General features: G+C 39.9%; 1 protein-coding gene across 5 annotated transcripts; it reads right to left on the bottom strand.

Annotated features, from left to right (window-relative positions):
* Nucleotides 1-1477: 1477 nt before the first annotated feature.
* LOC102303071 (protein FAM184A) lies at nt 1478-15678 on the bottom strand. Of its 5 annotated transcripts, none has more exons than XM_005913478.2 (18): nt 15569-15678; nt 14226-14431; nt 13802-13943; nt 11905-12789; nt 9973-10449; nt 8540-9880; nt 8327-8416; nt 8027-8182; nt 6939-7055; nt 6585-6707; nt 6428-6484; nt 5788-6336; nt 5178-5426; nt 4247-4940; nt 3953-4083; nt 3823-3876; nt 3554-3719; nt 1478-2640 (listed from the first exon to the last, which is right to left on the bottom strand). In XM_005913478.2, the coding sequence occupies exons 2-17, from the start codon at nt 14396-14398 to the stop codon at nt 3591-3593; spliced, it is 5367 nt and encodes a 1788-aa protein (XP_005913540.1). In that variant the 5' UTR covers nt 14399-14431; nt 15569-15678; the 3' UTR covers nt 1478-2640; nt 3554-3590. The 5 variants fall into 5 exon arrangements, with proteins under 5 accessions (XP_005913540.1, XP_005913541.1, XP_042077850.1 ...); XM_005913479.2 differs by having other exon boundaries at nt 3953-4080; XM_042221916.1 differs by lacking the exon at nt 3554-3719.
* Between the last annotated feature and the right edge of the window lie 143 nt (nt 15679-15821).

The following is a 15821-nucleotide window of genomic DNA, read 5'->3' as shown; positions in this document are numbered from 1 at the left end:
GCTTGGGCAGGAAGCAACCACCCCCCAAAACCATCCACACCCTCCCAAGTTTGATAAGCAATTAAAAAAAAATTAGGTTTCATACGAAACATATCAATATCTAAAACGTTTAGGTCTGTAACTAACATTCCTACTTCTTAAAGAAAACTGAAAATTGCCTCAACAAGGTTATCACATTTCAAGAAATTCCTAAAATGTGCTTTCCATTCATCTTCCTAACTGCTTATTTAATTCAGGGTGGGTGGAAGGACTCTCTGGACAGGTCAACATTCAATTACAGGGCTAACTGCGAGAAACAGACAACCATTCACACCTACAGCCAATTCAAAAGCACCAGTTAATCTAAAAAGCACGTCTTTGGGAGGAAGCTGGAGTACATGGAGAAGAACATTCAACGATGTCTAGAAATGCCTTCTTCAGTGAATGATATCGAGTTATTCAAAGGTTTTATTTGAGCAGGAATAGCTTGCAGTATTATGGAAAAGTATTTCAGTGTTGTACTAATTTAGACTGGCACGGAGCAGACTGTGTTGTCCATGCTTGCTGCATTGTTAGGTTAAAGACTATAACTTAAAGACTGTAAGTTAAATATGCTCTTTGGTTTCTAGTATTACACTGGATGAGGATGATATAAAATGCAGTTGGCTTAATCAACAATGAAAGCCAGCTGATCATAGTCTGCCCTCAAATTATGTGATTTACCTCAAAGTAAGGATAGACCCATTTCCCAACAGGGAAATTAAAAATGAGCGTGTGAAATTAATAAAAAGAAGTATGACCTAAAAGGTGAAATAAATATAAAAACACAAGTTTTAAACTTACCCTAGGTAGAAATGTTTTTTAAGTCACTGCTCCATTCACTCAGTGCAAACAAAGACACAGTCCCCCCACCTCCCTTCACCTAGCACTATTTCTGCTGAGCATGAGCGATGACATTCTCAGAGGAGCTTCCAAATCTGCCGACTACAGCAGGTGAATATTTGGCACCTTGCTGCCCCTAAATGCTTCTTCGCTTTTTGGTGTTGTGCCTGGATTGTAATGAACAAGGAAAGCGGTGAGATGTGTCAGGCAACTTCAGCCTTTCTCTGTGTGCACATCAGCATCATCCACTCCATTAAACCTCTGGTGAAAGGTGTCAGATTTATACACACAATCACAGAGTAAGAGCACCTTAGCCAACACAATGATGGTTTCAGTGCCTGCCATCTAGTGTTGACTGCGTGGAAAGATTACTGCACACCCGATCAGTGAAGCTTGCTGTTCTGGAATAATCACATAGCTCCAAAATATCTCTTGTATTAATCCAGTAGGTTTTTTAATGGCTTATTTAATTTAACTGCCAGCCACTAAGGGAGCGTTAAAGACTTCAATTTACCACAGAGAAACTGGAAATTGCTTAATTCAGAGATGTGTCATACCTTTTGAATTCTAAAACCAAAACTGCACATGCACAGACAGACAGAGAGTAAAGATAGACTGCATATAAACATTTATTCTCTGCACAGCTGTAAGGAATCAATGGGAAAACAATATTATCAATTACTGATAGAAAAATACCTTTGCTGCACCATGATCACTCTGCACCCGTACATACAGTTAATAGTAAAAAGAACATAGCGTGTTATAATTTAAAAAAAATAAAATAATGCAAGCGTGCAAACATGACATCTATTAGGTATGAAAGTGTCACTCATACAAAAAGACATACAGTGTGTGGTATATTGGCATATTTTTTTATAATCTCTACAAAAAAATATCAGTGATAATCTCTTCTTTAAAATTTCTTCTTCTAGATTTCAATACTGATTGTGTGCAAATTTTTCAAACTTAAACAACATCTGCCGTCTGTGATTAAAGAAGTCCTGTAGACCTATGAGGAGAAGGAAACAGAGAAGTCTTTGGAGTGAAACATCTTTTCAAATATTTGGCTTCGTGTGTAAAAATCAAGTACTGTGAACTTTGTGTACAAGGTTGTGTCAGCACATTTTACAGTGTGTGTTGCTGTCAAAAAGGCTTTTCAAATACTTCACGTCCCTTTAGGCAGCTGCTCAGGTCCACAGTCCACAGAGACAGTAATATGACAAGCAGTGTGACACGTTATCTCCCTGTGTTTAACACAGTGTAAAAGTGCAGCAGAAGCAGACATCCCTTTGTCATTTTTATGTCTTGTTTGACCAGTGTTAGTACATGTTGGTGTCACAGGCAGCGTTTTACAGTATGATTCAGCTTGGCTTCATAAACATTTGCACTTAGCAGTTTTTCATGAGAAAACTGGCAATCGTGTGGACCGGCAAGCACAACGTCTCGCTCGTTTAAGAAGTCCAGCAGATGAGACTGTAAAACAGAAAGGTCCTCCAACGAGGATCGACCTGCTTTTACATGCACATTAACTCTGAGAGCCGAGGCAAGGATCTTACACAGTATTTTGTATGACATCTTTAGTTCATCATTTCGAGGTTTAGTGGCCGACCACAGGTCACCGCATGATCATAGGCTGGCAATAACCGTGTGAGAGGAGTTTTTTCTGATTGGTTGACCTGAGCCTGACGTGGAGCGGTTATCCAGCAGTGTGACTGTGTCTCAGTCGAGGCGGAGGTGAGGGCGCTCCCTCAGAGGCCTGCAGATATAGATGTTTCTGTGCTGAAGGACAGACACACACACACACGCAGGACACGCAGGACAGAAAGAAATTAGATTATCACAGTACAGTCTTTTTAGTGGTATATTGCGGCAACACGCAGGACACAGGAGAAAATACTTTTAATTGAATTTTGTTGTTCTTCAAATGTGAACGCTGTAACACGATAAAATGAAATATGTATATACACTGCTCAAAAAAAATTAAAGGAACACTTTTTTATTAGAGTGTATCATCAAGTCAAATTAAATTTCTAGTCAGTTAAGTAGCAGTGGGGCTGTTAATCAGTTTCAGCTGGTGCACTAGAGGCACAACAATGAGGCAGCATCCAAAACAGGAATGGTTTTATAGGTTGAGGTCACTGACGTTTTTCCCTCATCTTTTCTGACTGTTTTTGAGTATTGCATTAAGCTGTGGTCAGTGATGGTCTGGGGAGCCATATCTGGGGAGGGACGCACACACATCTAAAGGCTAAGCAACAGCATCCTGACTGCGATTCCATATCAGGATGAAATCTTTGGACCTATTGTCATATCCTACGCTTGTGCAGTTGGTCCTGGGTTCCCCTGGTGCACAATCATGTCTCGTGTGGTGGAAGTATACGAGTAGTTCCTAGAGGATGAAGGAACTGATACCACTGACTTTCCCATGCTCACCTGACCAGCATCCAGTAGAACACCGGACGTGGTCCAGATCATTAGGATCTAGTGTGTTTTCAAAGTGATTTGCTTTCATTTTTTTTTTAGCAGTGTACATAATTATGTTACAAATGCAGCTATAGTGCATAAAACAATCACTAATGGCACAAACTCACTGGGAATCTGCAGTATTTCTACAGAGATTCAAAAAAATATAATAATATACATATTAATATGCAAACCTGGTGAAAACTGGTATAATAATCTTTGGACCAACCTGCTGATCTGAGCGTCTCTGTGGCTTCACTGTGGCTTCACTGTGGCTCAGTTCTAACTGAGGTCCGAAACACGGTGTGTACACTATCTGAACTAAGTCCATTAGATCCCAGTGTCTGCACACTGATGTGGACAGGGACACTCAGGTCGATATTTTCAAGAATACACTGCACAGACAGAAACAAGGCTTACTTTGTGTGCCCTGCTTTCATTCATACTTTGATTTACTTATTTATTATGACAGGATGGATTTTGTACAGCTGTGGATACCTTGGTGCATGCTGAGCTCATGACAGATTTGTGAAAGTCCCCATCAACATACACCTGAGAGATAACAAGACATAATGAGTACAAGAAAAACACATACAAACGAAGATAATCCTATGTATTGTTTACCTACCCTGTAGCCATACACAAACGTGCCATTACTGCATCCCAGCTCATCGAGTGGTGGTCTCTCCCAGCCAATCATAAGGTTGCTCTGACCCACTGTTTTGATGACTTCAATGGAACGAACCTCGGCTGGAGCTTCTGGAGGGGATTGGACACAGAAAAGTCAAGTACAGTTATGCTCTCTGCTGCTTTTATTATTCCCTAGTTATTACTAAACCACATCAAAACAAACACAGATAGCAGGACTTAATATATCCAGAATTTACTATTAGTTTACTAAACCAAGTGGTATGAACAGTACCTGGCTTTGGTCTTTTTCCTAAACGAGCGGTGAATGTTGTGGCAAACTTGTTCGATCTCTCAGGAGAGCAGTGAGACAGCTGACTGGACTGAGAAACTTCAGGGATAGCACCATCCATTTTAGAAGTCATGTTGAAAGTTGTAACTTCAGGGGCAGTTGATATTTGAGAGGCAGTTGGATCTGAGGAAGTGGCTTTTGGATTAGTAACAGCAGAGTCAAAAGTAGCAACCCTCTGTAGAGAAGCTTTATGCGCGGCATAGGATACATCAGGGATTGCAGTGATTTTCTTTGTAATTTTTGAGGATAATGTTTCATTAGTGCCATTACTTAAAATGGATTTGAAATTATTTGCAGCCGGGGTGAAAAGAGTAAAGTTAGAAGAGCTAGAAAGAGCAGATGTGTCCCCTTTAAGGTGATGGTTAGTAAAGATGCTGGGACTGAAGGTTGCATTAACTGATCTAGATGCAACTGCTTCAAAAAGTGTTGGTGACTTGTTAGCGGCAACTGGTTTAGTTGTTACTACTGGAGTGTGTGGAGCTTGGCTCATAGCTGTGGTGACTGTGAGAGAGTTGATCTGTGCATTATTGAAACTCAAGCTCAGCGTCTTAGTCTGAGAGGCTTTGTTCAGGTCTGCAGGAGCTGACAGTGATGGACTCCTCCTGGGGTCCTGTCCTCTTCCTCTGCTCTTTGGAGCCTTGGGATGGAGACAGATATTAGAATTCATTAGATATATAAGATCTGATTGGATTTGACCTACCTTACTTTACGTGGAAATAACTTCTAAGTCAGTGAAACTTCAAAGGACAAATTGTAGATTAGAGTGGCTTTTATTTCATATCAGAAAAAAGCAAAAATCTATAGCAACCTTTCTGTATAATTCAGCACTAACCTATATTTTTGTTACTCTATGTTAGAAAACTCCTAAGTGTACCTCAAAGCTGCTCCTCAGGGTCTTCTGTAGCTGTTCGTGGAGGTTAAGGATCTTCTCAGGACTACTCAACCTCCTCTTTGGACTGGCAAAGGAGACAGAGGAGGGAATGGTAGGACTCAACAAGTATCCAGTCACACTGGTGGCACAAAGGGAGGACTTCTCTTTCTTTATCTCCGGATGATGAAACACTAATTTCTCTGGTTGACTGGCTGCTTGGGGCGGTCCACCGGCAGAAGGAGACAGCTGTGCCTGGATCGAGAATAGACTGTCTTAGACTTTCACTGAGTCCAACATTTCTAATGTAAAGTACAGTCTTTGTTTGATAATTTAAGCACTGGCACACTGAGGTCATGTTAGCGTTCCCTAACAAAGAATATTTCAGAGAGTTTTTGCTCTATAAAAATTATCTTTCACTGTAAAAACATAAGACAGACACACTTTTCTGTAAAGGAGTGAAGTGAGAATAAATGCAGGCCTGGCAGAAAACATACAATAAATAACATAACACAGAAATCTGGAACTGAGGCTATGTTATTTTTTTATAAAAAATATTACAAATTAAGGTTTTAAAATAAGCTTTTATTAATTATATTTATTTGCATTGCCTCACTGGCACTGTATCAGTGATTTCTCGCTCATTTGGTGGAAGAGCAGGTGACGCTGACGCCTGGACGGTGGCTTGCTCTTGCACTGGTGAGGATGGCACGGATGAGTTGGCGTCTTTCTTTAGCGATCCTGTGAGTACAGGTGTGAATTCACTACCGCAGTCTTGATGATTTCCTGAAGATTCGGTGGAAACTATGGAAATTTCTTTCCCTCTGCCCTCTACTCCAGCTTCAGGTGTGACTCCAGTTTGTTGATGCTTTTTTACAGAGGTGGATACAACGGGGCAGGTCCGATCAGTTATGAATTTACTGGTGCAGCTTTTATATTTTGAACTAAATTCAGGAGTAAACCCACTAGCGTAATCCCAGGTCTTTGTGTTATTTTCCAGTGTGAATGCTGCAGTGTACTCCTGCAGAGCGGCATCGCTGAGCAGATGCTCGACCTGCTGTGTGAGGTAGGGGTTCATACAGCCTTGTCTCTGCAAGATCTTCATCATCTGATCTAATAAGCTGTTCCTCTCCTGACACTTCACCACTAGGCAAGACAGCTTGGCCTGTTATTGGACAAAATACCTGACAGTCAGAACGAACCACTAAAATCTGTTGAGCAGAACCTGAACATAAATCTAGTCTTTATTTCCTCACCTTTAAAGGTGGTATATCCAAGTCTGTCTGGCTTTTCCTTTTCAGCAGTGCATCATACTACAAATAAGTAAAATTTTAAACATGACAATTGTTCATTAAGTATAAAGAGAGAACAGTTTATTACTTAAACTTAGATGCAAAACTACAGCTGACCCACCTTAGCTCTGATGTCATTGTAACGTGCCCTGAGTGAGACAAGAACAGTATTAACGTCATCCCTGCTGCCTTGTCCTCTTTTCAGAGCTATATACTCCGAGTTCAGCTCCTCTAGAGCAACAGTCTGTGGGGTTTTACACACACACATCACATCAACACACACACAGACGACTTATGAGTAAAACTGTCTCCAGCCAAGAATTAGAATGTGTCAGTGTATTACAGTCTAGTGCAACATATCAGCATCATGATAATGATTTAAGTTTAACGCTAATTTGTTCAACACATACGGCCACTTAGAAGTATTTTATGATGTATAAGAATCCAAATAACAAAGGCATTTTGGCATTCTTACCTTGGCTTTGAGCTGAGCTGTGAGGATGTTATATCGCTCCTCTGTTTGAGCCTTGAGTGACAACATGTCAGTCTTCTCCCGGAGCAGGCCTGTCAGTTTGTTCTGCAGCTCCTTCACCTGCAGAGACAGCTGCTCTTTAGGTCTAACGCTTAAACTTTGTGTACAAAATTAGCTGAAAGGCCTCAGAGACAAAAAACACACTGAATGATTAAAATTCTTGATGGATTTTCATGTAGTACAGCCACGTCTAAATTATTCAACACCTGCAGTACCTGAACTCTGCTTTTTAATCATTTCACCAATTGATGGTGAAACCCAATTAAGTTTCTGGGAACTCTAATACAACTATATTTGATTCAACTGTGAAGCAAATATAATTGTTGCATGTGTGGGTTTAAGATGAGTAACAAAGAGGAGGGACAGAGTTCGAGGCAAAGACACACACTTGGAAAAAGGTGCAAAAGAAAGAACAGCTTTTCTTTGAAGGGATGTTTGAAAACAGCAGGTGAGAAAAACGACTATTTCTGTGAAGGACTTAGAAGAAGGGCTAGAAGGAGGCGAGAATAAAAGTATCATCAAAGACTATAAATGAGTAGACTTGAAAGGCAAAGGTGTAAACTTTGGAAACTTCAGCACACTCCAATCTAAACCAAAAATAACATAAAAGTCGACTCGAATGTGCAAGACAAAATGTAAATAGGATTTTAAAGCTCTGGGGTTTTTTCTTTATGGTGTGATTAAACTCTATTTCTTAAAAATTAAGTCTAGTGTGCCTGTTTTAAGAAGTATAAAGTAAGCCGCTCCTGTTGTGGAGATGCTTTGTGGCTGCAGGAACTGGTAAACTTCACTGTTACTGGCATTTTGTTTTTCTATTGAAGCGCGTAAAATTAAAGCCCTGTGATCAATACGTTTTCCAACAATCCAGTCAACCAATCTTGAAATGTCCTTGGAGACTCAACCAGTTATGTTCGAAAATCAAATCTTCTTACACTAATTATATAAGTTTTGCACTTTTTTAACATGTAGAACATGTTGCAGATTTAGGGGCTGGTATCATTTTGACTGTATCTGTAAATCTAGTTGAATACCTGGGTTGTGAGGTTGTAATTTTCCTTCTTGATTTCTTCCATCTGATTTTCAACATCTGTGAGCTTCATCGCGTTTTCAGCTGCTTGGCTCGCCTTTCTCTCCACCTCCTCCCTCCTCGTTTCTGAATGACGCAGTTCACCCTGAAGCCTCTTGATCTGAAGATATATACAAAATGAGGAAAGTGTGGTTTTGAAACATATATTATGGCTCTCTAAGAAAATAATATGATGACAAGAAGGATGAAAAAAATCTGCATAATACAATTTTTCTAAACTAATAACAAACTCGCTTAAACCCACCTCTGCACGGCTCTTGTCCATTTCCTCCCGTGACCTCTTTAGCTCTGCTCCCAAAGTTTCAATCTCTCTCATCAGATCATTTTCTTCCTGCTATAAATCAAAAAATTTGATGCCTCAAAAATCACGCTGAAAAGCCATGATGCTGAAAGGATATTCTGTAAACTGACACAACAGGCCCTGACATCATGCACAAATGCACTCCATTCTCACTACCTGTATTAAGTTTCCACCACGGTTATTAGTCTGGCATCTTTGTGTAGCATAATCTGCAGTCTCAGCAGGAATCTCACTCTTCTTCGTCAAACCAGCGCTGCTTGAGTTCAACATCTGCTGCTTTTGATTCCTCTCCTCTGTTTGTTTTTGGATGCTGAGACCTTGTAGGCTGTCTCTTTCCTCCTTAAGGTCTTGAATTACCTGCATTATCTGCTCTTCTGCTTGTTTCAAACAACGGACTGAATATTCAGTTCTTCTTTTTTCTTCCTCCAAGCTGCTTACTGACTTCATCAACCTGTCGTGTTCTTCCTTTAAACTGTGAGATATTTGCTCCTGGTCTCTCTTTTCCTTCAGACACTTAAGAGAATCGGTTAGTTTGTCTCTCTCTTGTTTCAGATACAGCACTGTCTGGCTTAACTGGTCGCTTTCTGTCTGTAAACTCTGCAGTGACTTCATTATTTCCTCTCGCTCTTCTTTTCCACTTGAGAGAAATTCTAATATTGCCCCTTTATCTCTTTCAAGTGCAGATAAAGACTTGGTTAGCTGCTCTTTCTCCTCTTTTTGGCCGTTTATGGACCTTTTAAAGTGTTCTCTTTCATCTCTCAGCCCACAGACTGCCCTGCTCAGCTGCTCTTTCTCTTGTTTAAGGTCAGCCAGAGCTTTAGAGATGTGGTCTTTTTCCTCCTTCAGTCCCCATACTGTCCGAGTTAATTGCTGTTTCTCTTCTGTCTGTACTTGGACTGACAGAGCTACTTCTCTTTGCTGCTCTCTGAGTGAATTTATGGATTTAGTCAATTCTTCTTGGTCTGTTTTGAGGTTCTGGACTGAATTGGTCAGCTGGGCTGCTTCATCTTTTTGTGAATCAAGATGAAGATGATTTTTTTGTGAGCTGCTTTTTAGTAAGTCACAGAGATTATTATGCTGACTACCAGATACTGATCCTGTTTGTGTAGAGTCAGTTTCTTGATTGAACATCAAATGTGAAGCTTCTTCTCCTTGGACTAACTTCTGCTGCAGATCCATGATGGTGTTCAGATCATCCTCAGTCTTCTTGGTGAGTTCTGAGATCAAACACCCCTGTTCCCGGTTCTCCTGCTCCAGCCTGACCTGATCCTCTTCTAGCTGGGAGATACGCTCCATCAGTTGGGTTTGCTGCTTTGTGATGTCATCCTCTTTGCGCTCAATGTGAGCCAAAAGCTCCTGGATCCTCTCTGCCAATGCCCCGTTTTCCTGATTCAGGCTTTGGATAAGATCATCCTGGGCAAGAGCAAGAATGTTGCCATCTTGGGTAGGAGATGACCTGGGTTGATCATTCCCACCATAAGTAGAGGGTGTGTTAATCTGTACAGAGATACAGAGTTTGATCAGTGATATACTGGATGTCTTTGGTGGAAAATAAAAATGATAAGACTACTAAACCACGTGTAAAATACCTTTTCTGTTGAAGACCTCTGCTCAGTCTCTGCCTCTAGTTCCTCTGCTTGCTTCCTGAGTTGTAACTTCAGCTGAGCATTTTCCTCAGCTATCTCCTTTAGCTGACTCTGTGTGTGTTGCAGAGCAACCTTCAGGTTGTCACGTTGCTCCTGAAGAGCTTTAAGATCTCTATCTAACCCCAAGCTCCTGTAAGCTTCCCTCAGGGCATCAGATTCCTCACTGGGGCTCTCTTCTACGTTGAAGTTCCCTTCAGAGCACCAGCTTCCAAGTTTAAACTCATATATTGATTCTGTAGTCAAGGAAAGTGACTTGAAGTTGGCACTGGATTCAGACCCGTAGTGAAACAGGTTTACGGGATGACTTTTAGTTGGCATTTTTGATTTAACTGCTGAGGAATAATGCTCTGTGCTGCTCTGTGTGCTCTCTGCTGTCGCCTGGTGGTGAACAAGTGGAACCTCTGATGAATAAGGCTGCACCTGCACAAAAATCACAATTTTAAAATATTTGACAAAGTCGATAGAATAACAACAATTCTTATAACAAAGAATTGTAAAGTTCCTATGCTTCCTTCAACTATGGGAAATACTGATAATAATAATAATTTTCACACTGCAAAACATTTTAATTAATTAACAATTAACACTGGTAGCCTAAGTTCACAAATAGGTGATAATAAGTGAATACATTAAAAACAGCAGTTTGTCTCCAAACCGGCATCAGTAAGTCGTATATGTTCTGATATTTAGATATCAGTAGTGTCCTGAACTCCTGATGTCCCAGAAGTAAATACTCGGGAGGACTCTCTTATTGTACTTTGTACTTAAAACTTTAAAGGAACTTGAAATATGGAACTTCTCCTGCTGTAATCAAGCTTTATTTTCAGAGAGCACAGTCAGACTACCTAATTAAGTTATTATTATAGTAGTATATTATAATAGATAGATAGATAGATAGATAGATAGATAGATAGATAGATAGATAGATAGATAGATAGATAGATAGATAGATAGATAGATAGATAGATAGATAGATAGATAGATAGATAGATAGATAGATAGTAGATAGATATAATAGATAGATAGATAGATAGATAATAATAGATAGATAGATAGATAGATAGATAGATAGATAGATAATAGATAGATAGATATAGATAGATAGATAGATAGATATATAGTATAGAGATAGATAGATAGATAGATAGATAGATAGATAGATAGATAGATAGATAGATAGATAGATAGATAGATAGATAGATAGATAATAGATAGATAGATAGATAGATAGATAGATAGATAGATAGATAAGATAGATAGATAGATAGATCAGATAGATAGATAGATAGATAGATAGATAGATAGATAGATAGATAGATAGATAGATAGATAGATAGATAGATAGATAGATAGATAGATAGATAGATAGATAGATAGATAGATACAAACAGAATAGATAGATAGATAGATAGATAGATAGATAGATAGATAGATAGATAGATAGATAGATAGATAGATAGATAGATAGATAATAATAGATAGATAGATAGATAGATAACATAGATAGATAGATAGATAGATAGATAGATAGATAGATAGATAGATAGATAGATAGATAGATAGATAGATAGATAGATAGATATTAGATAGATAGATAGATAGATAGATAGATAGATAGATAGATAGATAGATAGATAGATAGATAGATAGATAGATAGATAGATAGATAGATAGATAGATAGATAGATAGATAGATAGATAGATAGATAGATAAAACATTCATATAATATTAATAATATTAAATATTAATATTAATAGTACCCCGCCTCCCGCCCTATGACAGCTGGGATAGGCTCCAGCGCCCCCCGCGACCCTGAAAAGGAGAAGCGGAAGCAAATGGATGGATGGATGGAATATTAATTGGATCCTACAAACCTCTCCTGAGCAAGCCACTGATGGCTGTCCCGTGGCAGTGGAATATGAGAAAATGTTGGCAGTCCCAGAATTAACAGCCAGACTGGAGTTGGGTGTGCTGGTCTCAGGACCCAGGCATGCGGATGATTGGCTTGGTATGTGGTTAGCCGAATCCCTGAGGACCTGCTGCAGTCTTAGGTTCTCCTCTCTCAGGTGTTCAAGCTCCTCCAATAGCGAGTTCTCAGATAGTTTCAGCTGATGGATCTCTGACTTCATCTCATCCACGCTGCAGCTGAGGAAGTGGTTGCTCTCCTGGGCCTCCTGGAGCTGCTCCATTAGTCTCTTCCTCTCAGTCATCCTCTCCTCCTCTCTCTCCAGCAGTACTCTGAGATCCTCCTGCAGGCTGACAATGAATCCTTGTAACCTTGCCTCGTTCGAGGACTGTTTTGTGTCACTGTTTCTTCCTCCTCCTATGCTGTTCTCTGCTTTTCCCTTATCGCCCTTTCGCCTTTCTTCTTTCTCAGTTCCAACACTTGGCTGCCATTTCTTTCGCCTCTCTTCCTTGGTCTCCTCTTCTCCTTCGCCCTCTCCCCTCATGGAAGATAGCCTGTCTTGTTCTTCCAAGCACTGCACAGTACCACCAGTGATTCGGACTGCTCTGATAGTTGTCATACCAGTGGCGGCACTCACAGTCATGTCAAGTAGCTGCTTTTCTAAAGTGTAGATGCGATTCTGCAGGCTCTGCTCTCTCTCCCAGGCCAGGCTGAGCTTGTGTTGGAGTTGGGTTTTAAAGTTTTCAAAATACTGGGCCTGTCGACTCATCTCTCCCTCTTTGGCCTTCAGTTGCCTCTGACAACGCTGCAGTCGCTCCCTCCACACTCGCTCCTCTCGCTCCTTCTCCTGAGTCTGAGAGAGACAGAGAACAGAATCTTGCTTGATAACATGTTCTACATGCCTGAGCTGAACTAGTTTGTGTGCTAGTATTTGTAGTAGTAACAGTCTTAGCTGCATATGATATCTATAAGACATATATCATCAGCTGTATTTGTTTTACTGTACAGTGGCAAACTAACTACTTTAAATAAGTTTCCATCATTCAAACTTCTTAAAGATACCTAAAAGATAAAGTAATGTAATCTCAACAAAGATGATAAAAAAACCTCTATGCTCACTATCACACTAGCATGTTGTTGTTGTTGCTTTTTTAATTTAACCTTTATTTGACCAGGAAAAGAATAGAAATCTCGTTTACAAGAATGTCCTGGCCACAAAAGAGAGCAGTACAATCATACACTTCATACACCAGACAGGCAATAGAAATAAAACACAGACGCAACCAAAAATTATAAACTTCAGTGTCAATAAAAATGAATACCTTAGTGATAGTAACCGTCTAATAGGAGCTGCAAATTTGAATGCTCTTTTTCCAAATTCAGTGCAAATGTTTGGTATAGACAAAATGAATGAATCTTGGGACCTAAGACAATAACCTCTACACTTTTTTGACTCTTTTGAATCTGTAGGTAAAAAAAAACAGTATATAACAGTGGCTGAGTCATGTAGTATGTATCTGTTTTGGCCAAATAAATGCATAAAAATGGCCTGTAAGTGAATTTATGTGACTACTCAAGGTATGTATAAAGTATATAAAGTGTGCTACTTGCAAAATATATTATAACAGTAAAAGTGTTAAACTATTAACAATCCAGCCTTTAAAACTTTGCATTTAATGGGAATTCATTGTTTTTATAGGTAAAATCTGATATTATTTTGTCTATCCCAGTAAACTGCACAAGCCTCTCATTCATATCTGAAGTACATGTTACTCCCATCTTCTAAAACTTGCATATTCAAAGCTGTAAATGTATTTTATATTTTCTACATCAGTGACCCACTGAATCTCTCAGACAGCACTCACCATGGTCCTGACCTCCTCCCTGAGCATGTGGAGTCTCTGGTCCAGCCTCTGGGAGTGATGCATGTTGGGGAACTGAGAGGCAGACGCTAGCTGATATAGCTGCAGCAGGAGGCTCCTCTCTGACGTCTCCAACTCTCTGATCCTTATCAAATAGCAAAACAAGATCGCATTACGTCATCTTAACATCGTATAATATCATATAAATGAGCTTTTAAACGTTAAACTGTCTCTGATTTTAAAAAAATAGATTCAGTTTTATCTCCTAACATGGCAGCAGATGCAGTGAGTAGTTTTCAGAGGTGCACTCTCAAGCTTGCATGCAGTGCAGTCAGGTGTGTGTGATACGTGATATTATGTTGGCCAAAAGTGAGCGTACAGTAGCAGATGTGTGTGTCACTGGATCCCCTCTCACCCAGTCTCTCACCTGTTCCTCAGGTAGCTCTCAGGCTGGATGGCTGAAACCGCTCTCTGCTCCAAGTCCTCCACTCGATCACACAGCACACGCAGGTCCACATCAGCTCCTACAGAGTCCTTTACCATGGCAACTGAAGTGCATCCGGTACCTGCTGAGTCTGACGAGGTCATGTGATCCTCCATTGGGTCAGCTTATTCCCACTAAGTTAATTTCACCTGCAGTACAAGAACTGCCGGTGTCAAACTCAATTCTTAAAAAAACTAAAACTCATACACGTTTTCATACATTCATTTGGGCAGCTTGTATGTTTCCAGTTAACAACTCTGTCACATTTGTACAGACTATAACTAAGACAAACACAGACACACACAATAAAGATACATGCACTTAAAATACAGTCATGTATTATTCACACTGTCAACAGCCTGGAAGCAAGTTGTTGGACACACAATAATCTATCAGGTTACGCCTCCTTCTAATCATCCACTCCCATCCTGCACCTCCTACTGTACCACACTGGACAAACATACAAAAGTTTTATGTCATACAATCACTTCAGTTCAACAGTTTGTGTCTGCACTGATGATTGCTCCTGGACATAGTGTGCGTTGAGTAATATCGTTGATTGAATATTGTTTGAAGATATATACAAAAAAAACGTGAACCTAAACATTTCGAGGGACGGTCCACTCCAAAAATTAAACAAGCACCAATTTTTTTCTTTTGTTTGTAGTGTTTTTTATTTATCTATTGTTTTGCTCCGAGTTATCCTGGCTTGGAAGTATCAGCTATGGAGATTCGTGGCACCTCTTAAATATGATGGAAACAGAGGTTTTGTGGTAAAAAAAAAGTACATTTGCTAAATATCTCTTTTGCAGAAATCATGATTGCAATGCTAAAAAGACATCCACAAACCAGATTCATATTGAAAGACTGTTTCCTTAATACCAAAAAGGAGGTGCAGAAAGATGCATGCAACTACCAGTGACACGAGGTGTCTGCTTATAGCACCGTGACAGGATGTAAGCATTAACGGTGTCCCACTCAGCTGAACCGTTATGGTAGCTATTTGCATGCCACTTCCACCTGGCAGTGTATTAGTTTAGCTGAAAAAAGAGTTCCTACTTGAAACTATTCACGAAAAGGTTTTTGAGATTTCTGGCAATCAAGTGTGGCAAATGTGTAACAGTGCAATTACATAAATCAGTGGTAGTGTTATTAGAAATTCAATCATTTACAGATTTCTTGTAATCTAAAAATAGACAAAGTCACAAAACCTTAATCGAAGCCATCCTTTGATGGTGACAAATTTGCAAAGGAGTATTTCTGAAAGGTGAAGTGAAACAACAAACCTGTTTTTGCGTTTTCACCGTTCGTTCCTTTTCAGTGCGTCAAGAAACCTCCAAATAGTTCAGCTCCTGCTCAGCGAACTTAGACGCACTGCTGTTTCCTTAGAAACGGCACAGACGTTGGACTTTGCCAAAATCCTCCATATCCAGTTGGCGCTCAGCTTGTTCACCCTGTCAGTCAGCCTTGTGCTTTCATTCTTCTTCTCCTCTCTCCATTTGTCCCCTTCCATTGTCCTGCTTGGCATTCCTTCAGCTG

Source organism: Haplochromis burtoni, unplaced genomic scaffold, assembly GCF_018398535.1.
Source record: "Haplochromis burtoni strain Fernald_Lab_line unplaced genomic scaffold, NCSU_Asbu1 Contig_4, whole genome shotgun sequence".
Classification (NCBI taxonomy): Eukaryota; Metazoa; Chordata; class Actinopteri; order Cichliformes; family Cichlidae; genus Haplochromis; species Haplochromis burtoni.
Note: the sequence above shows the minus strand (reverse complement) of the source record. Positions and strands in the feature narration are given on the sequence as shown.